This window comes from Mustelus asterias, chromosome 4, assembly GCF_964213995.1.
Source record: "Mustelus asterias chromosome 4, sMusAst1.hap1.1, whole genome shotgun sequence".
In the NCBI taxonomy this organism is placed as follows: domain Eukaryota; kingdom Metazoa; phylum Chordata; class Chondrichthyes; order Carcharhiniformes; family Triakidae; genus Mustelus; species Mustelus asterias.
In genome coordinates, this window is record NC_135804.1 from 83,252,663 (window position 1) to 83,279,917 (window position 27,255).

General features: G+C 43.1%; 1 protein-coding gene and 1 long non-coding RNA gene across 5 annotated transcripts in view; one reads left to right on the top strand and one right to left on the bottom strand.

Annotated features, from left to right (window-relative positions):
* Positions 1-23,817, bottom strand: part of LOC144492817 (MICOS complex subunit MIC27-like) — a 69,947-nt gene extending 46,130 nt beyond the window's left edge. The window contains exons 1-3 of one of the 3 annotated variants that reach the window (XM_078211293.1): positions 23,525-23,583; positions 12,479-12,513; positions 6,119-6,316 (exon numbers count right to left, since the gene is read on the bottom strand). In XM_078211293.1, coding sequence (XP_078067419.1) covers positions 6,119-6,121 — 3 coding nt within the window. In that variant the 5' untranslated portion in view covers positions 6,122-6,316; positions 12,479-12,513; positions 23,525-23,583. Of the gene's footprint in view, positions 1-6,118; positions 6,317-12,478; positions 12,514-23,524 lie in introns of all 3 variants that reach the window. The other 2 variants (XM_078211292.1, XM_078211291.1) reach the window with 2 other exon arrangements.
* Positions 23,818-23,836: 19 nt separating this feature from the next.
* LOC144492821 (uncharacterized) overlaps positions 23,837-27,255 on the top strand; it is a 105,748-nt gene continuing 102,329 nt past the window's right edge. For both annotated transcript variants that reach the window (XR_013497642.1, XR_013497641.1), the window contains exon 1: positions 23,837-23,895. This is a non-coding gene — a long non-coding RNA (uncharacterized LOC144492821). The remainder of the gene's footprint in view (positions 23,896-27,255) is intronic.

The window sequence follows — 27,255 nt, forward strand, 5'->3', positions numbered from 1 at the left end:
AGAATAATCACTAAGACATCCATCAGCAGGGCACCTTGGACAGAGATACAACCCTCCTCCTCCCGACATCAGAAACCCCCTAGGATAAACTATAACAAATCAGAGCCTATATCATCAACAGCCCGCCTACCCAGATATAGAGAGCAAGCCCCAAAATGAGAGGAGTATCAGGATAGTCCAATAAATGCCAGATGTAGTCTTTCAACATCCACTTTCACAAGAGCAGCATAACCTTACCATGAATAGGACGCTGTCCCCCCTGTACCTCACCTCCCTCCCCCAGAGAAGCTCAAACCTAGAAGGCAGGCTGACTGGAAGTTTCCATACAAGATCACGTGGAGGAGGTGACCTACTCCTCCAACCAGCCCAATCTCCAAGCGAAGAAAAGCTCCCACAACGCTGAACTACCACAAGTGGATTCGCACTTGGGCCCTCATCCAACAAGACACCACAACCTCAGGGGAATCAAGCCTTAGGAAGAGCAATCCAGAAGCCCCCATAAGGGGACAACTTGGGGAGGGCGATCTACTCCCGTCTACATGCTCTCCACCCCAACCCAGGTAATCATAACCACTACTGCCCTGACCTGCTCTACAATCCCCTACAATAAGGGCCAACAAACCAAGAATACTCATCACTCTTGCATACCAACTATTCCTCTATTCAAAGAGATTCAACTCATCACCCCTCATCAGAGTAACCCTAACAACTAGATAATATAACCACCGTGCATTCCATGGGCCAAATAATCAAGGAGGGGTGGCATAGTGGCGCAATGGTTAGCACTGCTGCCTCACAATGCCAGGGAGCTGGGTTCAAGTCTTGGTCACTATCTATGTGGAGTTTGCACATTCTCTGTGTGTGCATGGGTTTCTTCCAGGTGCTCCGATGTCCTCCAATGGTTGATTGGCCATGCTAAATTACCCCTAAGTGTCAGGGGGAGGTGGGGTGGGGGGCTAGCTGTCAGTGCAGGCTCGATGGACCAAATGGTCTCCTCCTGCACAGTAGGGATTCTATAATTTTGTAAAATAACCATTGCCACTGCCTACACAGACAAATTAAAATAGAAGACGGAACCTAACAAGGCTAGATATTCAAGGATTAGCGTGCACCAAAATATAACTCCATTTTAACAAGACCGAGAATACAAAAGACCCAGTCTTTTCCATGATACACAATCCGTCTGCACTCAGGAAACAAGCAAGTACTCCTTAGTCACATAATAATCAAAATATAAAAGAAAAACACAACACAGAAGGCCATTTCAACCATGTCCATACAAACCACCTACCCACCACTCTGTTGTGGGGCTGCCCATCATATCTTCAAAAAAAATGGTGTACACTACTAAAATTGTACTCCCCCAGTGTAAATACAAGAATTACAGCACATAAAAAGACAAACCAGATAAGCACAATCTTCAGGTCACACAACCAAGTCAGTCTACTCCACAAACAATTAAATCCCGTCCTTCATTGTTCCACTGTCAGAGCACACCAATGGATGAACACCATGAAAAGAAATAAATAATCCCAATTTTCGCAGTATAACAGGATACAGGCGACAAACGCCTCAGTGTTTATATATATCATACACCCTTATCATGATTAAAGACAATATTACAAAATCAGGATTAAAATCTCAAAGGAACAAAATTCAGAATTAATAATGAACTGCAGGATAATATACCATTCATGAAGCATGACAAGGCCAAAGCACGGTGGCACAGTGGTTAGCATTGCTGCCAGGAACCCAGGTTCAATTCCGGCCTTAGGTGACTGTCTGTGTGGAGTTTACACCTTCTTCCCTTGTCTGCGTGGGTTTCTTCTGGGTGCTCCGGTTTCCTCCCACAGTCCAAAGATGTTCAGGTTAGGTGGATTGACCATGCTAAATTGCTCCTTAGTGTCCCAAGGTCACATAGATCAGGGGGACTAGTGGGGTAAATGCGTGAGGTTACTGGGATAGGGCCTGGGGTGGGATGCTGTATCAGAGAGTCAGTGCATACTCAATGGACCGAATAGCCTCCTTCGGCACTGTAGGAATTCTATGACAGGAACATTAAGCAACATCCAGGATCCATCCAGAGTTTCACCAAAGCCTCTGCACCTTCCCGGCAAAGAAAAGCCGATGCCCTGGCATGTGGTAAGGACCCAACATGTCTAGCCACCTCCAACCCTTCTCAACAAACACCACTGGGGCCTTCGGCCGACCCCAAGCCTTGAAGACCAGATTCCATGTAATTCATCCAACTTGAGATGCCCAGGCCTCAAATCGAGATTGTGAAAGCATGGCAGCAAATTCAGTCATTCCCAGCATCCCTTGGGAGACCAGGCTTACGGACACTCCTTCTTCAGTCCCATCTCCCAGAGTTAGCCAGGATATACGACACACCTTGTAGCAGGATTTCCAAGAATTGAAAGCGAGCCTTCACCGAGGAAACTGATCTTTCCATTGACAGCATTCTTTTAAGGATATCTCGCAGTTCATCGAAATGAGCACTAAAATTCTGTGTGGGGGAGTCAAGACCGTCACCAAAACTTCACCCACGATGGCGGACATTATCTCGACGCCAACAGCATCAATGAAGCGTAGGCCTGCTCACTAGTGTAACCGTCACTGTGAACAGGATCCCACTCCAGGCATCTCCGACCACTTCAATCAAACAAGGATCTTCCAGGATCATAGCACAGATTATACACATCAGGGGTTGGATGATCCTGAGATGTGCACCAGGATGAAAAATGGATTAAAAGATAAGTGGTGCCAGAACTCACACGCTTACATCACATGACCCCCGAATTCTGGATCTTGATTATGGTGACCATGAAACCATTCTTAATTCTGGCTCACTAAAGTCCTTACCTGGTATGGCCACCATGTGACTCCAGGCCCACAGTAATGTGGTTAGTTGACCTCTGAAATAGCCTAACTAGCATTCAGTTGTATTAAACTGTTGCAAAGCCTACAAAAAAGGACGGACCACCTAGGCACTGGAAATGACTATGGCAAACACCGCAAAGTCTACTAACATCTGAGACTTGTGACAAAATTGGGAGAGCTGTCCCACTGACTAGTCAAGCAACAAGATGACATAGTCATAATCACAAAATCATACCTTACAATGTGCCAGACACCACCATCACCATCCTTGGGAATGTCCTATCCAGAGGTGTTGGCACAGTGGCACACAATCAAGGAGTAGCCACGGCAGTTCACAACATCGACTCTGGACCCCATGAAGTCTCCTGGAATCAGGTCAAACCTGGGTGAAGAAATCTCCTACTGACTCTCCCCATCTCTGCTGAATGAATCAGTACTTCTCCTTGTTGAAGATCACTTGGAGGAAGGATTGAGTGTGGTAAGAGCACAGAATGTAATGTAGATTAACTTTAATGTCCATCGCCAAAAGCAGCCCTACTACTAACAGAGCTGGCTGAATCTTAAATGGCACAGTTGTTAGACATGTGGTGAGGGAACCAACAGGAGAGAAAAACTTCTTTGACCTTGTCCACACCAATTCACCTGTCACAGATGCCGTGACAGTCCATGATAGTATTGGTAGGAATGACCAGTGCACATTCCTTAATGGAGAAAAAGTCCTGTCTTCACATCATGCTGTGTGGTACTACCATTGTGTTAAATGGGGCAAATTTTTGGACAGAACTAGCAATTCAAAACTGGGCATCCATGAGGCAATATGGGCCATCAGCAGCAGCAGAACTGTATACAATTACAATCTGTAACTTCACAGCCTAGCATATACCCTACTCTACCATTCTACTCTATCAAGCAGGGGTATCAAACCTGATTCAATGAAGCGTGCAGGAGGGTATGACAAGAGCAGCAGCAGGAATACCTAAAAATGTGGTGTCAACCTGATGAAGCTATGACACAGGACTGACTACTTATGTACCAAACAGCATCAGCAACATGTGACAGATACAGCCAAGATCTAACGTACTAAGCTCTGCAGTCCTTTCACATCTTGCCATGAATGGTGGTGGACAATTAAATAACTCACTGGAGGAGAAGGATTCACAAATATCCCCACCCTCAATGATGAAGCACATCAGTGCAAAGACAAGGCTGAAGCATTCATAAACATCTTCATCCAGAAGTGCCAGGCGGATGATCCATCTCGGCCTCCTCCTCGGGTCCCCAGCATCACAGATGTCAGTCTTCAACCAATTCAATTCACTCAATGTGGTATCAAGAAAAAACTGAAGGTACTGAATACTACAAAGGGTATAGGCCCTGAGTGGGGGGGGGGGTTAATACCCAGACTAATAATTATGGAGGAAAATAATAGTCATATTAATAACTGTGTCCAGCGAAAGGGTTAACAGAGACAAATCACAAAAGCCTGCATAATATTTAGCTGTAGGATAGTAAGTAGCTGTTCCAGACACCTGACCTTTAGATAAGAGAAAAAGACACTATGCTGGGAGAAAGCCTTGAAACCATGCATTGGACAAGGGAGTGATCCATGTTCTAATATCCAGACACATCTGGGATGCCTAAAAGATAGTGGAAAACACTTAATTGAGGTTTTATAATTAAGCAAGTGTAAGGTGATTGTGATCGGCTTTAAAAACTGTACTTTTATATGATGTAACCTTAATTAATAACTGATTGGATAGAGATAACTCCTGCATTTTTATTGGTATATGCTAATTACTTCTAACTGGAGTTGAAACTATACATTGCCTATGTATTTCTGAATTTTTCATTCCGAATGATTTCATGCAGAGTCCTATGGCTATAGTCTTCTTTTAATAAATCATCTTGAAACCATTCTGTGACTTTGTCTGGCTACTTGAGGGGAATTATAGTTTTAAATACAACAGGAAAACCATTGCACCAGCCCCGTAACAGTTCCTGACAACATTCCAGCAACAGTACCAAAGATGTGTGCTCCAGAACTTGCCGCGCCCCTAACAAAGCTGTTCCAGTTAAGCTACAACATTGGCATCTACCTGGCAATGTGGAAAATAGCCTGGGTATGTCCTGTCCCCAAAAGCAGGACAAATCGAACCAGGTCAGTTACTGCCCCATTAGTCTATTCTCAATCATCAGTAAAGTAATGGAAGGGGTCAACAGTCCTATCAAGTGGTACTTGCTCAGTTATAAACTGTTCACTGACGCTCAGTTTGGCTTCCTCCAGAGCCACTCAGCTCCTTACCTCATTATAGCACAAGTCTGAACATGAACAAAAGACTTGAACCCAAGAGTAACGTGAGAATGACTGCCCCTGACATCAAGACAGCATTTTACCAAGTGTGGTATCAAAGAGCCCTAGCAAAACTGAAGTCAATGGGAATCAGGACAAAATTCTCCACCAGTTGGAATCAAATCTGACACAAAGGAAGATGGTGTGGTTGTTAGAGATTTATCTCAGTTCCAGGACAACAGTGCTGGAGTTTCTCGGGATAATGAGCTCGGCCCAACCATCTTCAGCTGCTTCATCAAGTACATTCCTTTCATTATAAGGTCAGAAGTGGGGATATTGGTTGATATAATTGCACAATGTTTTGTACTATTTGTGCCCCCTCAGATATTGAAGCGGTCTGTGCCCATATGCAGCAAGACCTGGACAACATTTAGGCTTGAGCTGGTAAGTGGCAAGTAAAATTCACACAATACAAGTGCCAGACAACAAGAGAAAATCCAACCATCTCCCTGGCATTCATGGCACTGAATGCACCTCTATCAACATTCTGCGAGTTATCATTGACCAGAAACTCAACTGGACTAGTTATATAAATAGTATGACTACAAGAGCAGGTCAGAGGCTGGGAGTTCTGCAGAGAGTAACTTACCTCCGGACGCCCCACAAGCAACAAGCCAGGAATGTGATGGAATACTCTTCCCCTTATCTATACGTGTGCAGCTCCAACAACACTCAAGAAGCTTGACACCATCCAGGACAAAGCTGCCCGCTTGATTGGCATCCCTTTCACAAACATTCATTCTATCCAACATCAGGGCACAGTGACAGTGGTGTGTACTCTCTGCAGGAACCCAACTACTGTGACAGCACTTTTCAAACCCTCTACCACCTAGGACAAGAGCAGCAGATACATGGGAACACCACCAAGTTCTTCTCCAAGCCACTCACCATCCTGACTTGGAAATATATCGCCGTTTCTTCATTGTTGCGGAGTCAAAGTCCTGGAACTCCTCCCCAACAGTGCTGTGGGTGTACCTACACCAACCACATAGACTGCAAAGATTCAAGAAGGCATCGCACCACTATCTTCTCAAGGGCAATTGGGGATGGGCAATAAAAGCTGGCCTCGCCAGCGATGCCCACATCCTGTAAAAGAATATATTTTAAAAATTTCTTTGGAACAGGAAATGGAATATTCGTTCCAAAATGCACAAAGTAATTACTTTGAATCTACATCAACTTAGTTGGTGATTTGTCTTATTTCAAAATGATTGCACATGATTAAGTGCAGATGGGTAAATCCTAGCCTGTTCCATTCAATTGACCCTATGCAGCAAATGCTGCAAATTCACATCTGAAATCTTGTTCAAAATTTAAAATGCTAAAATTGTTGCAGTTTCAGTCTTGATGCACACAGCATGTAGCCGGTTTGAAAAAGCTAATTGTTTTGTGGCAACTAACACATGCAACAAATACAAGCACTTCTTGTATTAATATACTAAAGAATTTCATGTAGGAGAAAAGACTGTTATAGATGTTGTGTATCGCTACGAGTAACTTACTGTGTTACACAAGTATTTTCAAGGTTAATATTCAACATGGCATTACACTGTCAAAGGCGGCCACAGCTGTTGCTATTTGTTTTGCGAACATATGGTACTTTGTTGTTACTTGATGTTAACATGTTGCATTGCAGTGTTGATGATGGATTTGCAGGTGTCATGTATCCCAAACATACAATGTACATTCAGGACAATGGGGATCAATGAAAGTCACAAGTTCCAAATGTGTTGAAATGATTAACTTGTGACTCTACATGTAGACTGGTGTAGGCCATAAGGCCGCTCGAGTCTGAACCACCATTCAATCAGATCAGGGCTGAATCCTGTGCTATCCCCTTATCCCTTGACTCTCTTAATGCCCAAAAACCAATAAATCTCAGTAATGAATATACTCAATAATTTAGCTTCAACAGTACACTGGGGTAGAGAATTCCAAAGATTTACAACATTCTGCAATTGTTCATCTGAACACGTAAAACTATTAATTGTATCAAGCGTTGCTTCTGTTCATGAAGCTTCTCCCTACTCCCCTGCAGTTAAGGCTGTTGGAAAAACAGCACGGTTTTGGAGTAACAGCTAAACACTAAAAAACTGCTTCAAGTTGACAGCAACAAAAAACACGTTAGTTATTTTAGCATGCATTTACTAAGTTATTTATTTTCTTGCAAAGAAATCTTAACTACAGTGCATTGCATTATGACAAATACAAAAAAGAGTCACATTTTGAGGTCTTGGAAATCATTCTTCTGTCTAGTTATAATTGACATCCAAACTTTATAGAACAGTAAAATCAATGGTGAACTGTGGTTAGTTGGGAATTTTGTTAAATACTGGAATCTGAATTTGCTGTCTCTGAACCCTAATCCCAACATACACAAAATCATCTCAATCAAGTCCTTTTATGAGAATCATCTCAAAAGTTGTGAAGGTGACCACTTTAAAGAGCTGCCCCCGGCCAAGATGGAGCATTATATTACTTTCCTCACAATGCTGTCAATCCTCTTAGATGTTAGATGCAGGATTTCATTATTTGGTACAAGAAAGTTTACCCCAGTGTTTGCATGAATAAATCTTTGCCCAATGAATTAGGTATCAAAATAACATTTTTACACAGCCTACATCAAAAACTACTAACATATTTTCCGAGCTCTGTAATTTTTAAAACATTATTTCATTGGTATCATTGGCAAGGCCAGCATTTGTTACCCCTCCCTAATTGCCCTGCTGGGCCATTTTGGTCAAGAATGAAACACATTGCTGTGGGTCTGGAGTCACATGTAGGCCAGATCAGGTAGGAATGGCCGATATCCTTCTCCAAAGGACACTAACAAACCAGATAGGTTTTTCTGACATCGATGATAGTTCATGGTCAGCATTATTGAGACTAGCTTTCAACTTCAGATTGTTATTATGAATTGAAATTCCACTAGGTGCTGTGGTTGGATTTGAAGCCATATTTCCAGATCATTAGCTTGGACCTCAGGATTACGAGTCCAATGGCATCACCATTCCACCACCATCTCCCCACTCTCAAAAGTGCAGACATACATACACTCAGCATCTTGGCTACCCTGGAATTTTTCATATCTCCAGTGTTAATTCACCAGGATCCCAAATGAATGATTGAATACTTCAATAACAGTTTGTATTTGTGCAGCATCTTTAACAAAGTAAAACATCTCAAGGTATTTGAGTGCTATCAAACAAAATTGGACTGATATTTTGACGTGCAGAAGATGTAGGTGGTAAGGAGTGTCTTAAGCGAGAAGTTGAGAGGGTTAGAGAGAGAATTCCAAAACCTCGGGCCTAGACAGGTGAAGGCATGACTGCTAATGTAGGAGCAATTATAAATTGGGAGTGACAAGTGGCTGGAATTGGAGGAACGCAGAGATCTCGGAGGATTGTAGGGTTGGAGATGGATGGTTACAGCGATTGGCAAGGATGAGACCAATTCTCCAATTTTCTTCCTTAAACTGTCTGTGTGGAGTTTGCACATTCTCCTCGTGTCTGTGTGGGTTTCCTCCGGGTGCTCCGGTTTCCTCCCACAGTCCAAAGATGTGCAGGTTAGGTTGATTGGCCAGGTTAAAAATTGCCCCTTAGAGTCCTGGGATGTGTAGGTTAGAGGGATTAGCGGGTAAATATGTGGGGGTAGGGCCTGGGTGGGATTGTGGTCGGTGCAGACTCGATGGGCCGAATGGCCTCCTTCTGCACTGTAGGGTTTCTATGATTCTATGATTCTATTAACATATAGTGAAAAGTATTGTTTCTTGCGCGCTATACAGACAAAACATGACGTTCATAGAGAAGGAAACGAGAGTGCAGAATGTAGTGTTACAGTCATAGCTAGGGTGTAGAGAAAGATCAACTTAATGCAAGGTAAGTCCATTCAAAAGTCTGACAGCAGCAGGGAGCAAACTGTTCTCGAGTCAGTTGGTACGTGACCTCAGACTTTTGTATCTTTTTCCCGAAGGAAGAAGGTGGAAGAGAATGTCCGGGGTGCGTGGGGCCCTTAATTATGCTAGCTGCTTTGCCGGGGCAGTGGGACAAGAGTTAATGGATGGAAGGCTGGTTTGCGTGATGGATTGGGCTACATTCACAACATTTTGTAGTTCCTTGCAGCCTTGGGCAGAGCAGGAGTTATACCAAGCTGTGATACAACCAGAAAGAATGTTTTCTATTGTGCATCTGTAAAAGCTGGTGAGAGTCGTAGCTGACATGCTTTTGGGTGGCTACTGGTGGCACTGCTATAGGTATTTAACTTAACAGTTTTCTAATTATCGTAACCAAGCTGTGCTTACTCAGCTCACAAATGCTAATTTTAATTTTGACTGTTGTAGCATGTGATTTTACAGAACCACAACAAGGAGGAGCCCAGTTTTGTCATTTATATCCTCAATTGTTCTCTGCATCACCTGGCTGCAGATATCAGTGCTTTTTGAGAAAGATTGGGACTGTGTGTTAACATTGGGACTTAATGAATAAATGCACCTCCACACAGATTTACGGAGATCAAGTTTGTGCAGTTAGATCTTCAGATTTTGTGTAGTAGGGAGTTACAAAAGTGCTTCAGGTTTTCTGGGGTAATTAAAGTAAAACATGAAGAGGTCCAGTAATCCCTGCTGCAAAGCACATGTGGGGAGGTCAAATGGGGACAGGATCAGGCTTGTGATTTACATGGTCAAATCATTTACTAATGCTCTAATTTTTAGGCCCATGCTACAAAATGACCACTTTGGGAGGAACTGGATGGTTGATGGACCCTCTATTCAGCTTCCTTACAACTGGTGTGAGGAACATTGTAGGAATCATTATTGTATATAACTTGCAATAACTACAGCAATGTGATCTTTTTCAAAGACATTTTGCAGATCAGACGTCTGGATATTGCCAAACACTTCACAGCACAGTAGTTTCATTACTGTAGTAATGTAGGCACATGTAAAGGAAGATCCAATGTCCTGACCAACACTTATCCTTCAATCAATATCAGTAACAGATGATTTGGTCAGTACCTCAGTGGTGTTTGGGTGGTTCCGCTGTGCACAAATTGACCGTCATGTTTCCTATGTTAGAACCAGTGACTGCACATCTAAAATAATTGCAAAGCATGTTGGAATGTATATAAGTCATGAAAGGTGTTATATGCAAGTTTGTTATTTCATTTTACTATAGCCCACGCTGATTTCAGAGAAATGTGAATTCTATCTTGAGCAAGCCACCAAGTAATCTTCAGATAATGTATTCATAGAATCCCTACAGTACAGAAGGAGGCCATTCAGCCCATTGAGCCTGCACCAACAATAATCCCATCCTATCCCCGTGACCCCACATATTTACCCTGCTAATCCCCCCGAAACTAGGGTCAATTTAGCATGGCCAATCAACCTAACCTGCACATCTTTGGAGTGTGGAAGGAAACTGGAGCACCCGGAGGTAACCCACGCAGACACAGGAAGAAAGTGCAAACTCCATACAGACAAACCCAAGCCGGGAATTGAAACCAGGTTGCTGGCACTGTGAGGCAGCAGTGTTAACCACTGTGCCCTTGCCGTCCTATTCACTTAAGACAAAAAAAATTAATGCCTTGTTTTGGCAAGCACTGCACGCATTTACATCATTTAAATCAAGTGACAGGGAGACGGTTTACTTTCCCTTAACTTACCTACTGTAGTTTCCAAGTCAAGGCTAAAAATTGTTCCAATAATGGAATGCGACAATTCTATACCATCACATTCCCCAGGTGTGTTCAGGGTCAGTTGGAAATACACTTCTATACACAAGCGAGGTTGGCAATGATCTGGACTGAATACTTTAACAACTGAAGACCAACTTCATTTTCAGTGATAAATCCACACAAATTATGCTCTGTGAAAAGGCTGCAACTTCTGAGGGGGTTAAAGAACAATCCTCTGCTCAGAGTATAGATAACTTTGTTGAAACCTATTTTTGATTCAACTTGACAGTTCTGCTCTCAAATAACTAAAATCAGGTCCAAATATTTTTAAACTTTTGACATATTTAAACTTTCTGCACTGTAGGGTTCTATGATCTATATCAACATACGAATTAGGAGCAGGAGTTGGCCACTTAGTCCCTTGAGCCTGCTTTGCCATTCAGTAGGATCACGGCTGATCAGATTGCAACCTCAATTCCACACTCCTGCTTACCTCCAATAATCTTTGTAAACAGCAAAATATACGACAATCATTTAACTGACTATGTATCTGTTGTCTTTCAAAACTAATTTTGTAATATTAGATTTATTGTGTTCTTAATGCAATGCTCCAAGAACGAGTGGATCCTGTTCAGAGGGTATTTAGACTGTGTTTAAATTATAAATATAGGACCAAATTTACCCTCCAGAGTCATGTGCGTGGAGTTTCAGAATTTCTGACTCCCTAAAGCCAACCCAGGGAGAAATTTCCCGAAGTGGTTGGAAACTTATTCTGGAAAGTTGGTGCTAAAGTCGGGCTGGCCACCCCGGAAACAGGGTGGGGACAACCAAGTTCCAAGGTGGGCTATTTAAAGGCCCGCCTCGGAACTCTGGGACGGCGGTGACTTGGTGCTGTTGTCATTGGACCAGTGACCAGAGACTCAGAGTAAAGCCCTGGGGATTTGGGTTCAAAGCCCACCACAGCAGATGGTGAAATTTGCATTCAACAAAAATTGGGAATTGAAAATCTAAAGATGACCATGAAACTATGGTCAATTGTCGTAGATACCCACCTGGTCCACTAATGTCCGTTAGGGAAGGAAATCTGCCATCTTTATCTGGTCTGGACTATACGTGATATCATGCCCATGGCAACGTGGTTAACTCTTAAATGCAAGCAGTCAGTTCAGGGGCAATTAGGGATGGGCAATAAATGCTAGCCCAACTGGCGACATCCACATCCCATGAATGATTTTTTTAAAAAGCCCTCTAGCACTCACCCCTCAAACATCCCAAGGTTCAATCATGCCAAAACACGTCCCTTCATGCCCTCCACCCCACATTCCACGGTCCTTCATAGTTTCCATGCCACCTCATGCCCCTCTACACATGGTCATGGTTCCCGATAGCCTCCATGCTAACTCAATGCCAACACATGTCAGTGATCCTCTACCCATCCCCATAACCCTTTATAGATCCTATGCCAACTGATGCCAACCCATGACCCCACTCATTCCCAGAGCCCTTATAGCCCCTCTGCCAACTATGCCCCAACCCGCCACACTTTGCCCGTACACACCCCATGCAACTCACCCAGAATCCACCATGGACAGTCTTCACGAGCTTTGCTGAGATTAAATAAAATAATCTTCTAATTATTGATTAAAGACTCCACAATATTAAAAAACACTCTCACTGATAAAAGCCCAATCAATACATTTAAATCTCTTCAAGTATTTACTCCTTTATAGAAACCAACATTTATATTCATAGCTCCAAAGCATATACAGCTAATACCTATGTAGCCACATCGATCTGTCAATCAATCTGTGAATTTACAGGATCCACTGTGACAGTGACAGGTTGTTAAAGCAGTCAAGCAGTCCTAATCCTATAATGATATCCCTGAGGGTTATGTCAATAAACATCTATTGAAACTGCAAGCCTAGATTTTCTCATTAGGCTGTTTTTTTCCCCAAAATTAAAAAGGCTGTGAGTTATAGAGTCATCGAGGTTTACAGCATGGAAACAGGCCCTTCGACCCAACTTGTCCATGCCGCTCTTTGTTTTTAAACCCTTAAGCTAATCCCAATTGCCCGCATTTGGCCCATATCCCTCTATACCCATCTTACCCATGTAACTATCCAAATGCTTTTTAAAAGACAAGATTGTACCCGCCTCTACTATTACTTCTGGCAGCTTGTTCCAGACACTCACCACGCTGTGTGTGAAGAAATTGCCCCTCTGGACACTTTTGTATCTCTCCCCTCTCACCTTAAACCTATGCCCTCTAGTTTTGGACTCCCCTATCTTTGGGAAAAGATACTATCTAGCTGATCTGTGCCCCTCATTATTTTATAGACCTCTATAAGGTCACCCCTCAGCCTCCTACGCTCCAGAGAAAAAAGTTCCAGTCTATCCAGCCTCTCCTTATAACTCAAACCATCAAGTCCCAGTAGCATCCGAGTAAATCTTTTCTGCACTCTTTCTAGTTTAATAATATCCTTATATAAATAAGGATAAATAACTTGACAGTTCCACGGATTTTATCTATCTTTTACGCATATAACATCTACTCTTGACAATTCCAGAAATGTACCTGACCTCTCCAAAGAACTCTAGTAGGTTTAGACCTTTTTTTCAAATTGTAAAACTCACAACTCATGTTTCAGAAATCTGGATGATGAAAATTACTTCTAATTGAAGGCAGCTGCACTTTTAAATGTGCTGCAGCTTCCATGAACCGCAGATGTGAAATAAATCCTGACCCCGTTACCTCCTTGGCAAAAATGATGAGTGCTTGATACAGGGATAGGACTTCTAGATTCAGGGCTCTGGCACTTTTTTGACTAAGGTGTGGGAGCCCTTCCGTATCTGTGAAAATTCAGCCAGTAGTGTCTGTAAATTCCTGCAGTGTAGATTTGCAATCAGGTCCCGAGTTCCTGAGAGACTCTTTCAGAGAGTTTTATTCCACTCTGCTCCACAATCAGGTTCCAGACCATAGATTTGGGCTGCTGTTACAGGGCAAATGCAGTGCAGGAGAAGCGCACCTCGGAGGCATAATCAGACAACTGACGCTGAGCCAAAAGAGCTATTAGGAGGAATGACACTATACTCACTGAAAGAGTGGCTTTTCGATCCACTTATTATTGTTACATATGAAAAACAAATACAGATTTTGTTCATGTCCAGGGATTTGATTTACATTTTAGACAAGAGTAACGAATAAAAAATATTTTTGCACAACATATGGGACATGCAAAACAAATTCCCATCGATCCTTTCAAAGTAAGATCACAGTTTCCTCCTCATTACAGTTGTGACAATCTAGTTCAAAACATTTGGCAATTCAATATGTTTAATTATGAGTCTGTGGCAAGAAAAACTGAGCAAAGATTTAAAGAAAATGCGACAGATCTACAATTACAACAGAACAGAATTTGTAACTCTGGAGGTCAGATTTACAAAGGATAACCCAACTGTGAAGTCTAATACATTTGTGAAGTGCCCTGTGGTTACTTTAACATACCACTTCATTGCTATCTGCTTTTGCTATAAAAACACCAGTGCACCAGATATGGTTCACACTTGATGTTCAGCTAAGATACAGTACTAACACTCTTAAGTTTAGATAAGGCAATGATTAGCAACAGTGCGAGCCATCTGGATGTACCCAATTTCAGCTTTCAACTTAACTTGCCACATCTTTTAATAAAGAGGAAAAGCATAGAGCAGAGGCTGCAAGAGCACAGAGGGAGAGAAGGCCCAGGCAGAGTGAAGACCTGAGCAAAGGCAGTACAATATACTCAGTAAATACAAAAACAATTACAAAATGGAGTGCTGTTGCAGGACAGAAGATAGATGATTGGTTGATAAGTGTTAACATTGCCTTTTAAGTTAAGAATGAATTACCTAAGAAATTCAATTAGTAGTCTAATAGGTAAGGCCCAGCAAGGCAATTGAGTCCTGTCAATCCCCTTCCATGTGGGAACTCCAGAACATTTCTTCTTTCCTGGCCAACCACATGTGCATCATCAGCAACAGCTCAAGTCCTGGCTTTCATAAGATTTGAAGGGAAGGTCTTGTTTTGTTTCCCTCTCCCCCAAATCACTTCTTCTTCTTCAGCTAATCAACTCATAGCCTTCCTATGATAGCACAGTTTGGTTATTTTCTCTCATTTTTCAAACTTGAGCATGCCTTGGACTGTTCCTGCTCCTAATTCTCACTTGGGGCAAGTGTTAGCCCCGACACGGGCACCAATTTATCCTCTCCTTGTTGCTCCTGTTTTCTCATAGCATCACTCCTGCTCTAGGTTTCTGAATTTGAGCAGCAGCTGGAATCATTGCGGTCTATCCACGAGGCAGAGAGCTACGTGGACAGCACATTACTGGAAGTGATCACTTTGCAACTTGAGAGAGGTGAATGCCAGACTGACAACAAAGACAAGGCAAGTAGTGCAAGTACACTGCACATACACTGAGAACGGCATGGTGGCATAGTGGTTAGCACTGCTGCATTACAATTCCAGGGACCCTGGTTCAATTCTGGCCTTGGGTCACTGTGTGTGTGCAGTTCTCACATGCCACACATTCTCCATGTGTCTGCGTGAGTTTCCTCCGGGTGCTCTGGTTAGCCTTTTCAGCACTGTAGGGATTCTACATTTTGTTCCTGAACAGGTATTCAGTAAGAATACTGGAGAGAACTAAGATTCCTTTGGGGATTGCAGTGAAAGCTAAGACCTCGGCAACACAGATGGTTCAGCTATAGAGTGGGTGATTAGAGGCAGTATGAAAGTCAGGATAATTGAGGGGGTGGTGGCAGAGAGGCACTTCTGTGGCAGAAGGCATGATTCAAGGATGTTGCCTCCCTAGTGGCAGTGTCCGGAATGTCACTGAGCAGCTGCAGAACATTTGGTAAAGGGAAGATGGACAACCAGAGGTGGTCTCTTATATCAGTATCTGACATAGATAGAGGGATGTCCTGCAAGCACCTCAAAAGCCAAAAATCGACAGTTTACTCTCGGTGCCAGATAGATGAACGTGTGGATGGAGAGACGGTGCAGGAGGGAGGACTTTACATTCCAAAGATATTGGGACTGATTCTGGGGGAGATGGGGCTTATACAGGCAGACAGTTGAATGTAAACAGGGCATGGACCAATATTGTGGTGGGGAGGTTTTAAACTTGTTTGTCAGTGGGATTGAACCTGAGCATGGATTCAGAAGAAAAAGCAGCAAAACTGAAAATGGAAGGCAGAAAATTAATAAGCAAGAATGAAAGGCAGAGGATACATAATAAATGAGCTGTTCAGTAATTAATGTAATACACATCAATAATGGTGTTTCGTGATCAAACAGATGAATTGAGGGCACAGGTGGACATATGGCAGTATGATGTCACAGTTATCACTGAATATGGCTTAAATAATGGCAGCTCAACAATTGATGCTAACGAGGATTTCAGATGCAATAGAGGGGTAATATAAAAGGATGGGGGGGGGGGAGACTGGGTCAAAATACTAGTTTTTAAAAATCACATCTGAGAGGAAACAAAAAACAAAGCGCTTTACAGTGGAGTTGGTGTTAACTTTGGGATTTGTTAGAAGGATCAAATTAGGCCATAGGAACTGAACTGAGGAACAAAATAGAGGTAGTCATACTACAGACCCCCAGACATGCAAAGTTAGAAGAGCAAATTATATAGGCAAATGACAAATAAGAAAGAAGCAATAGGGCAGCATTGGTAGGGGATTTCAACGACCCTAATATAAACTGGGGTAAACTCTATACAAAGGTACAGAACGTGCAGAATTTTTAGAATTAATTCCAGAAGATTCTTTTGCCAGTACATTGCAGCCCTGGCTTTAGTTCGAGGGAATGAACCAGGGCAGGCAGAAGGGATGTCAATGGGAGAACATTTTGATGGTGATGATTATAATTCATTTAAATTTGGGGGAAGGTCAGTTTTACTAAGCTGAGATGTTAGTTAACTAAAGGGACTGGAAACAGCTACATGAAGGTTAATCAGTATCTGCATAGTGAGTGGCTTCAAGTAGAGTATCTTTACAAGTAGGTTTCCATAAGGAAAAGGGTTTGGACACCCAAATCTGGACCACAACCCTTGACCTCCCCTGCCACCAAATGTCAAAGAACATGCAAAGCTGGATAAGGCAATAAAAGGGAGCCATATGTCAGATGTCAAGAGCTCAATGCTGCAGAAAGGCAAAAGCAGTATAAAGTGGAGGGGTGAAATTAGAAAGGAAAGCAAAAGAGAAAGATATTTCATAAATACATAAAGAGCAAGTAAGAAAAGAGTCGGCCAATTAGAGACCAAAAAAATCAACGTTCGTGGAGGTGGAAGACACGGCCATAGTTCCAAATTATATTTTGCACCTGTCCTCAAAAAAGTGGGGAATCATGCAGATATTGTAGTTTATTAAATGGGATAAAGACAGGGAGAGAGAAAGGGATTTACCATCTTTTAAAATGTATTAATCACCAAGCCCAAATGAAATGTATCCCAGACTGCTAACAGCACCAACATCCCTTCCGAACAACACTCTGGGTCCACCAACACCACATGGACTGCAACAGTTCAAGAAGATGGCTCATCGTGACCTTTTTAAGCGCAATTAGGGATGGGCAACAAATGCTGGCCTTGCCAACAACACCCACATCCCATGAAAGAATAATCTAAAAAACATGTAAGGGAGGAAACAATTTTATTTTGTTTTCCAATCCTCTGGCTTCAGGCACTGTTTAAAAAGTGCGGAAAGGATAGGGATTGACCGTTTAATAAAGGGATGAATTAGTCAACAGTCAGCGTGGGTCTGTTCAGGGAAGAGTAACTTTGAATTTTGTGAAGCGCTAACAGGAAGGGTTGATGAGGATAATGTGTTTGATGAAGTCTCCACAGATTTGCCAAGTTTTTCAACAAGATCCCACATGGCAGACTGGTCAGAAAAGTAAAAGCTTGTGGGATTCAGAGGGAAGGACAAGTTGAATCCAAAATTGGCTCAACGGCAGGAGGAAATGGTCAACAAGCGTTTTTGCGACTGGAAGGCTGTTTCCAGTGGGGATTCACAGAGTTCAGGAGTGGATCCCCTGCTTTTTGTGGTATATATAACTCAATGATTTAGACTTTTAAAAAAAGAGACCTGCTTAAGAAGTTTACAGATGAAAAAAAAATTGGCTATGTGGTTGCTAAGGAAGAAAGTTGTGGACTGCAGGACAATACCAATGGTCTAGTCAGGTATGCAGTAAATAAGACAACTGAAATGCAATCCAGAGAAGTGTGAGGTTATGTATTTGGAGAAGGAAACTAAGGTAAGAGAATACAGAATAAAAGGTTGGAAACAGAGAAGTGTAATACAGCAGAGAGACCTTGGCGAGCATGTCCACAAGTCCTTGAGGTAGTAGGACAGGTAGATAAGATGGTTATATCGGCATACAGGACATTTTCCTTTATTAGCTGAGAACATGGAATGAAGAATCATAGATCCTACTGGAAATGAATAAAGCACTAGTTAGGCCACAGTGAGATGACTCCCTAAAATACTGGTCACTATTATAGGAGGGATGTGATCACATTAGAAAGTACAGAGGATGTTTATGTTGCCAGGATTGGATAACTTTAGCTTTGGAGAAAGATCAGAATTGTTTTCCTTGGAACAGAGAAGGCCGAGAAGAAACTTTATTGATATGCACAAAATGATGAGGGGCCATGACAGGATGAGTAGATAGAACCTAATTCCCTTAGTGGAGAGCTCAATAACCAGGGGGCATAGACATAAAGTGAAAGTAAACAAGATTTTAAAAAAGGATTAGAAGGGAGTAGAGGAGATTTTCTTTTCACCCAGAGGGTGCTGGGGCTCTGGAGCTCACTGGCTGAAAGGATAGCATAGGCTCTTTTTTAGCTGACACAGGTCAACGGACCAAATGGCCTACTTCTGTGCTTTCAATTTTCTATGTTTCAGTGCACAGTTCTCGTGAACATTGACACACACCACATGATTGCGAATATCCAAAGATCCCAATACAATTTTTTGCATATTTCTGAACATGGAACTTAAACTGAAATTTGCCTAGTTTTTATGAAAGTCAAAGCTAAAAAAATCCCACATCCCTTAAAAATCCTGTAAATCAAGCAATTATTACTGTATTAAGAACAGCTCTGCCTTTGGTTAGTACTCCACCTAGAGGACAAAAAGTTCCATCCTGTCATCATCAGTTAAGGAAATATATTAATTTTGCTTACAGAAGAAAGCACAGGATTTTCAAAAGTCGGCATAAATTTACAAGATCACAACTATTAATCTTCAAGTGTGATCATTATATGCTGTACAACACAGGCACCAAATACCAGGGAGATCTGAAAGCTGCAATAAACTCAATTTGATTTTAACCTTGTTATGGATTTCATCTGTCCATTATTCTCCATTTAATTCGGTGAAGTGTTTCACCAATCAAATGCAAGTGCCATAGGGCTTTAGTTGTGATCACATCGTGCGTGACTTTATTGGCTTTGTATACAAGAAGGATTAAGTTTTACATAGTATGTGACCCACAAAAGAGCAAAATATCAACAACTTCAACTACTGCATTCAGCTTAACACTTCAGCAAGACAGTGAGACCCACTCAATGCCCTTAAGCAACTAATTAGAATTAACCTAGGAAAACTTGCACAGAGGTCTGGTTTACTTGTTGCACCCAATTCCCCGCAGTTCACAGCTACTGATGCCAAACCCTGTGCACCTACAATTATAGAGTCCTAGAAATGGTGTGGTGGGGACAGGGGGGGTGCAATACAAGTTTTGGCTGGTGACATGCATGCTGATGCCAAAATGTATCAAAACTTCCAATATTATTTCTAAGTCTGGCTCCTTGATTTTCATATTATAATTTCCTGACAAAGCTTCTATAAGTGTGTAAAAAGATTAGTATACATCCTTTACAGTCTGAAACTGGAGAATGTATAATGGAAAACAAAGGAAATGGCAGAGCAATTTAACAACTACTTTAAGTCTGTCTTCACCGAGGAAGGCACAAATAACTTCCCAGAAATGCTAAGGAACCAGTGGTCTCATGAGAAGGAACTAAAGAAAATTAGTATGACTAAAAAAAAGCGCTGGAAAAATTAATGGGACTGAAAGCCAATAAAGCCCCAGAGCCTGATAATCTACATCCCTGGGTACTAAAGGGTGAGCACAGTAAGAAGTCTCACAACACCAGGTGTCTAAAGGGTGGCCATGGAAATAGTGGATGTGTTGGTTGTGATCTTCCAAAATTCTGCAGATTGGAAGAGGGTGGCACATGTAACCCCGTTATTTAAAAAAGGGAGGGAGAAAACAAGGAATTACACAGCATTCAGCAAGACATTCAGTAGTAGGTGAAATGCTGGAGTTTATTAGAAATGATGTGACAACAGGACACTTTGTCTAATCTCATTGATTTTTTCTAAGTCAACATGGATCTACGAAAGGGAAATTGGTGATATATTGGGAACTGTTTATGTACAAAGGGAACTGGGTGTCCTTGTACACAAGTCATTGAAAGAAAGCATGCAGTTATAGCATTGCAAGAGGACTTAAGTACAAGAACAAGAATGTCTTTCTGCAGCTGTACAAGACCTTAGTGAGGCCACACCTGAAGTATGCAGACATCTACAGGCACCCACCCTTGGTTTGATTCCCATCTACCTGATCACAACCAGAGAATCATTTGCATTGGCTTCTTTCTACTCCCCTACTTCTGCTGTGCCTCAAGGATTCTTCAGCCCCTTCATATAATCTCATCATATGCTGCACCTCGCCAACATCGCCAGAACGCCACATGTACAATGACAACACCCAGCTGTACTCATCACCTCTTGACTCCTCCATTGTCGCCAAAATGACAGACTGTCTGACTTTAACAAAACAAAGCTGAATATCCTAGAATGCTACACTATACCAATCTTAACATATGGAAACAAGTATAAGACCATAAGATATAGGAGCAGAATTAGGTCATTCAGCCTATCCAGTCTGCTCCACCATTCAATCATGGCTGATAAGTTTCTCAACCCCATCCTCCCGCCTTTCCTCGCAACCTTTGATCCCCATACCAATCAAGAACTTATCAATCTCTGTCTCAAATACACTCAATGACCTGGCCTCCACAGCCTTCTGTGGCAACAAATTCCATAGATTTACGACCCTCTGCCTGAAGAAATTCCTCTTCATCTCAATTCTAAAGGTCATCCCTTTATGCTGAGGCTGTGCCCTCGGATCCTAGTCTCATCTACTCATGGAAGCATCTACCCCACATCCACTCTATCCAGGCATTTCAGTATTCTGTAAGTTTCAATGAGATCCCCTTCATCCTTTTAAACTCAATCGAGTACAGACCCAGAGTCCTCAAACGCTCCTCATAAGTCAAGCTTTTCATTCCTGGGATCATTCTCGTGAACCTCCTCTGGGCTTTCTCCAAGGCCAGCACATCCTTCCTTAGATACGGGGCCCAAAAGTGCTCACAATATTCCAAATGTGGTCTGACCAGAGCCTTATACAGCCTCAGAAGTACATCCCTTGCCGCCTCCTCAATACTACTTGTCCCTCCATCTATCTTTGTATCATCTGCAAACTTAGCCATAATGTCCTCAGTTCCTTCATCTAGATCACTGATGTATAAAGTGAAAAGTTGTGGTCCTAACACTGACCCCTGCAGAACTCCACTAGTCACCGGCTCCCATCCTGAAAAGGACCTCTTTATCCCCACTCTGCCAGTCAGCGTTGGACAATTAGCAGGGCAATGTATGAAATTGAGCCTGTAGAGTTGTGGTTTCTGAGTTGAATAACGAAGGTATCTTGGACAAGTCATACTACCAATGAAGAGGTGCTGGTAAAGTCTGATGCTGATTGGAAAGATCAATGGTAAAAGAGATCCATCGAATCCTATAGTTCAGAAGGAGGCCATTCAGCCCATCGAGTCTGCACCGACCACAATCCCACCCAGGCCCTATCCCCATAACCCCATGCATTTACCCTAGCTAGTTCCCCTGACAATAAGGGGCAATTTAGCATGGCCAATCCACGTGACCCACACATCTTTGGACTGTGGGAGGAAACCGGAGCACCCAGAGGATATGGGGGAATGTACAAACCCCACACAGACAGTGACCCAAGCCAGGAATCAAATTCAAGTCCTTGGCACTGTGAGGCTGCAGTGCTAACCACTATACCATCCCATACGAACATATGAATTAGGAGGAGTAGCCTTCTGAGCCTGATCTGCCATTTATTAGGATCATGGTTAATCTGACTGTAACCTGCCAACTACCCCTGTAAACTTTCACCCTTTTTTAAAAGTCAAGAATCTATCTACCTCTGCCCTGAAAATATTCAAATATTCTACATCTGCTGCCGTTTGAGGAAGTCTGTTCCAAAGACTCAGAACTCTCAAGAGAAAAAAATTCTTCTCATCATAGAATCCCTATAGTGCAGAAGAGGCCATTCGGCCTATCAAGTCTACACTGACCCTCTGACAGAGCATCTTACTCAGGCCCTCTCCCCCGCCCTATCCCACACATTCCCCATGGCTAATCCATCTAACCTATGCATCTTGAACTGTGGGAGGAAACCGGAGGACCTGGAGGAAACCCATGCAGACATGGGCAGAATATGCAAATTCCAGTCAGTTACCCAAGGCCAAAATTGAACCCGGGTCCCTGGAGCTGAGATGCAACAGTGCTAACCACTGTGCCACCATGCCACTCATCTCTCTTTTAAATGGGCGACCCCTTATTTTTAAACTTTTAAACAACAACCCCTTGTTCTAGATTCCCACAAGAGGAAACTTCTCTCCCCACTGACCCTGTTAATACCCTCAGGATCTTGTTTTAATCAAGTCACCTTACTCCTCTAAACTCCAGTAGATATAAGCCTAGCCTGCTCAATCTTTTCTCATAAGATAGCCTACCATCAGTTTAGTAAACTTTATAGGAACTTCTTCAAATGCATTTACATGCTTCCTTAGACAAGGACAATACTGTATGCAATAATCCAGATGAAATCTCACCAATGTCCTGCACAAATGAATCAAAACCTCACTACATTTATATTCAATTCCCCTCACAAAATAGACAATTACACATTCGTCCACATAGAGGTATACAACAAATTATCTTGAAAGGGCCACACCAACTGAATGAATGTGCCAACAATGAAGATGATCCACAGCTCCAGAGCAAAATTAACATGGAGGTCCATGGTCACCAACTCCCAGCTCTTTGGGCATGGTAACCAAAGAGAGACAGACGGAAAGAAACCTCTAACCTAACACTGTTTTATGAGGCTGGGTGTTATATGTTGCTTTATAATGCTCATGTGAAGCACATTGATGATGTTTGACTACATTAAAGGCACACTGAAAATATATGTTGTTGATCTATAAACTCACTCCTGTGACTTACTGTCACACACACACAGTGCCAACGTCAGCCCGAGAAGCCAAACAGTCAGCAGCCACATACTGCCACCAAGAGTGGTGCCCTGGGCTCCAGTTACCACGGGGCCGCACGCCCACTCTCACAGTACGATCGACTAAGCGAAACTCAGACCGCTGAGTCTGGGCTCCGGGCAGCGGCCCCACAGCCACTCACCTGAGACACCATAGCTACAGCTCCGGCCCCGGAACATGCGCAATGCTCGCGGCACCGGCTCCGGAGCATGCGCAGTGTTGGCGGTACCGGCTCTGGCGAATGCGCAGTGCTCGCGGTACCGGCTCCGGAGCATGCGCAATGTTCGCGGCATCGACTCCAGAACATGCGCAGTGTTGGCGGCATCGGCTCCAGAACATGCGCAGTGTTGGCGGTATCGGCTCCGGAGCACGCGCAGGGCTCGCGGTACCGGCTCCGGAACATGCGCAATGCAGATGTTTACAATATCGGCTCTTAGACATGCGCACCACGCTCAGTACCAGCTTTAGAACATGCGCAGGCTGCTGCATGTGAGGTCCGGCCAGCTTGGGAATGTAGGTGTTGCTGAAAGTGACTTAATTAGAGGATATTTTGCTCCAGCGATAAGGCCCTAGGGTCATTGAACAAAAACCAGAGCCAGCATAATAAAGTGATCAGTAATTATAATAAATAATACAAGGATTAGCAGGCCAAAGTAGAGTTAGACAAGAAGACTAAGTTAAGATAAGAGGAGTATCTTTTAAGATTAGTAATTAGAGAAGTTCGCAATTAAGACAAACTTATGTTTCAGACAAGGCAGATGAGGTCAACCGAGTGTAATGTGTGAGTGTTAATGTGTGACATGTCACATGTGGGAAGTCATGGACTGTACCTGCAGCCGAGGTGACCACATGTGCAGGAAGTGTTCCCAACGGCAGAAACTTGAGCTCCAAGTTTTGGTGGCTGCACTCATTGTGGTGTATTCGCGAGGCTGAGAGTCTACACTTCACATTGGCTTGGAAAAACAGCCAGCATAATTAAGGACCCCACCCACCCCCAACATATTCTCTTCCACCTTCTTCCATCGGGAAAAAGATACAAAAGTCTGAGGACACATACCAATTAGTAGGGAAATGGTGCTGGGAAAATTGATGGGATTGAAGGTGGATAAATCCCCAGGAGCAAATCTGCGGAGGCCTTAGTGGGATATAGAAAGTGCAGGGGGGAGCTTAAAGAAGCGATTATGAAAGCAAAGAGGCCATGAAAAGCTACAGGCAGGTAAACTTAGGGAGAATCCCATGAAAGTCTATAAGTATATTAAGTGAAAGAGGATAACAAGGGAACGAGTAGGACCAAGAGGGCAATCTGTGTGGAGTCATAGGACATTGGTAGGGTGTTAAACAAGTACTTCACATCTATCTTCACTTGGAATGAGGAGGATGTAGATGCAGAATTCGGGCAGGGGGACTGTGATGTAAATCAACGGTTTGACGTACGGAGTGAGGAGGTATTGAAAGTTTTGGTGGGCTTAAAAGTGGAGAAATCCCCAGGTCTGAATGAGTTGTTTCCCAGGCTGCTGTGGGAGGCAAGGGAGGAAATTACATGGGCTCTGACTCAAATTTTAATTCCTCTCTGGCCACAGGGAGGTGCCAAAGGATTGGACAATAGCTAATTATACAGACCAGTGAGTCTCACATCAGTGGTAGCGAAACTAATGGAGAAAATTCTGTAGGAGAGAATTAATCTGTACTTGGAGAGGCAAGGTTTGATTAGAGATAGTCAGCATGGCTTTGTCAGAAAGAGGTTATGCCTTACAAATTTGATTTGATTTGATTTATTATTGTCACATGTATTAATGTACAGTGAAAAGTATTGTTTCTTCCGTGCTATACAGACAAAACATACCGTTCATAGAGAAGGAAATGAGAGAGTGCAGAATGTAGTATTACAGTCATAGCTAGGATGTAGAGAAAGATCAACTTAATACAAGGTAAGTCCGTTCAAAAGTCTGACAGCAGCAGGGAACAAGCTGTTCTTGAGTCGGTTGGTACGTGACCTAAGACCTTTGTATCTTTTTCCCGAAGGAAGAACGTGGAAGAGAGAATGTCCGGGGTACATGGGGTCCTTAATTGTGCTGGCTGCTTTGCCGAGGCAGCGGGAAGTATAGACAGAGTCAATGGATGGGAGGCTGGTTTGTGTGATGGATTGGGCTACATTCATGACCTTTTGTAGTTCCCTGCAGCCTTGGGCAGAGCAGGAGCCATATCAAGCTGTGATACAACCAGAAAGAATGCTTTTTATTGTGCATCTGTAAAAGTTGGTGAGAGTCGTAGCTGACATACCAAATTTTCTTAGTCTTCTAAGAAAGTAGAGGCGTTGGTGGGCTTTCTTAATTATAGTGTTGGCATGGGGGATCAGGGCAGGTTGTTGGTGATCTGGACACCTAAAAACGTGAGGCTCTCGACCCTTTCTACTTCATCCCCGTTGATGTAGACAGGGGCATGTTTTCCTTTACACTTCCTGAAGTCCATAAGAACATAAGAAATAGGAGCAGGAGTAGGCCATCTAGCCCCTCGAGCCAGCCCCGCCATTCAATAAGATCATGGCTGATCTGAAGTGGATCAGTTCCACTTACCCGCCTGCTTGTCATTGACGATGACAATCTCCTTCGTTTTGTTGACATTGAGGGAGAGATTATTGTTGCCACACCAGTTCACCAGATTCCAGTTCACCAGATTCCCTATCTCATTACTGCATTCTGTCTCATCATTGTTTGAGATCCGACCCACTACGGTGGTGTTGTCAGCAAACTTGAAAATCGAATTGGAGAGGAATTTGGCTGCACAGTCATAGGTGTATAATGAGTATAGTAGGGGGCTGAGAACACAGCCTTGTGGGGCACCGGTATTGAGGATGATTGTGGAGGAGGTGTTGTTGCCTATCCTTACTGATTGTGGTTTGTGAGTTAGGAAGTTCAGGATCCAGTCGCAGAGGGAGGTGCTGAGGCCCAGGCCACGGAGTTTGGAGATGAGTTCCATGGGAATAATAGTGTTGAAGGCTGAGATTTTCGGGGTGATCAGGTTACTCTGAGCTTCCTCGTGTCTGGATACTGCTGTTCATGTAGTTTATATGGATTTCAGCAAAGCCTTTGACAAGGTCCCACATGGGAGACTGAGAAAGAAGGTAAAAGCAAATATGGGATCCAAAACTTGTTGGCTTAGCGGTAGGAAACAGAGGGTGGTAGTGGAAGGCTGTTTGTGTGACTGGAGGCTAGTGTCCAATGGCGTACCACAGGGGTCAGTGCTAGATTCCTTATTGTTTGTGATATATACAAATGATATAGATGAGATTGTTGCGGGGGGTGGGAGGGAGATGATAAGTAAGTTTGCAGATGACGTGAAGATTAGCAGAATGGTTAATAGTGAAGAAGAAGGTCTTAGGTTGCAGGAAGATATAGATGGGTTGGTCAGCTGGGCAAATGGAATTTAACCCTGAAAAATGTGAGGTGATGCACTTTGCAAGGAGTAACAAGACAAGGGAATATACAATGAATGGCAGGACACGAGGAAGCTCAGAGTAACAGTTGCTTGTCCACAGATCTCTGAAGGCAGCAAGACAGGTCAATAGGATAGTTAAGAAAACATATGGGACACTTGCCTTTATCAGTCATGGCATAGATTAAAAGAGCCAGGGAGTATGCTGGAGTTGTACAAAACTTCGATTAGGCTACAGCGGGAGTACTGTGTGCAGTTCTGGTTGCTTCACTATAGGAAGGATGTGATTACACTGGAGAGGATGCAGCGAAGATTCACCAGGATGTTGCCTGTGATGGAGCATCTAACCTATTTAAGAGAGGCTGAAAAGGCTCGGAAAACATCCTCTCTACGTCCACTTTAGGCCTCTCAGTATTCTGTAAGTTTCAATTAGATTCCCCC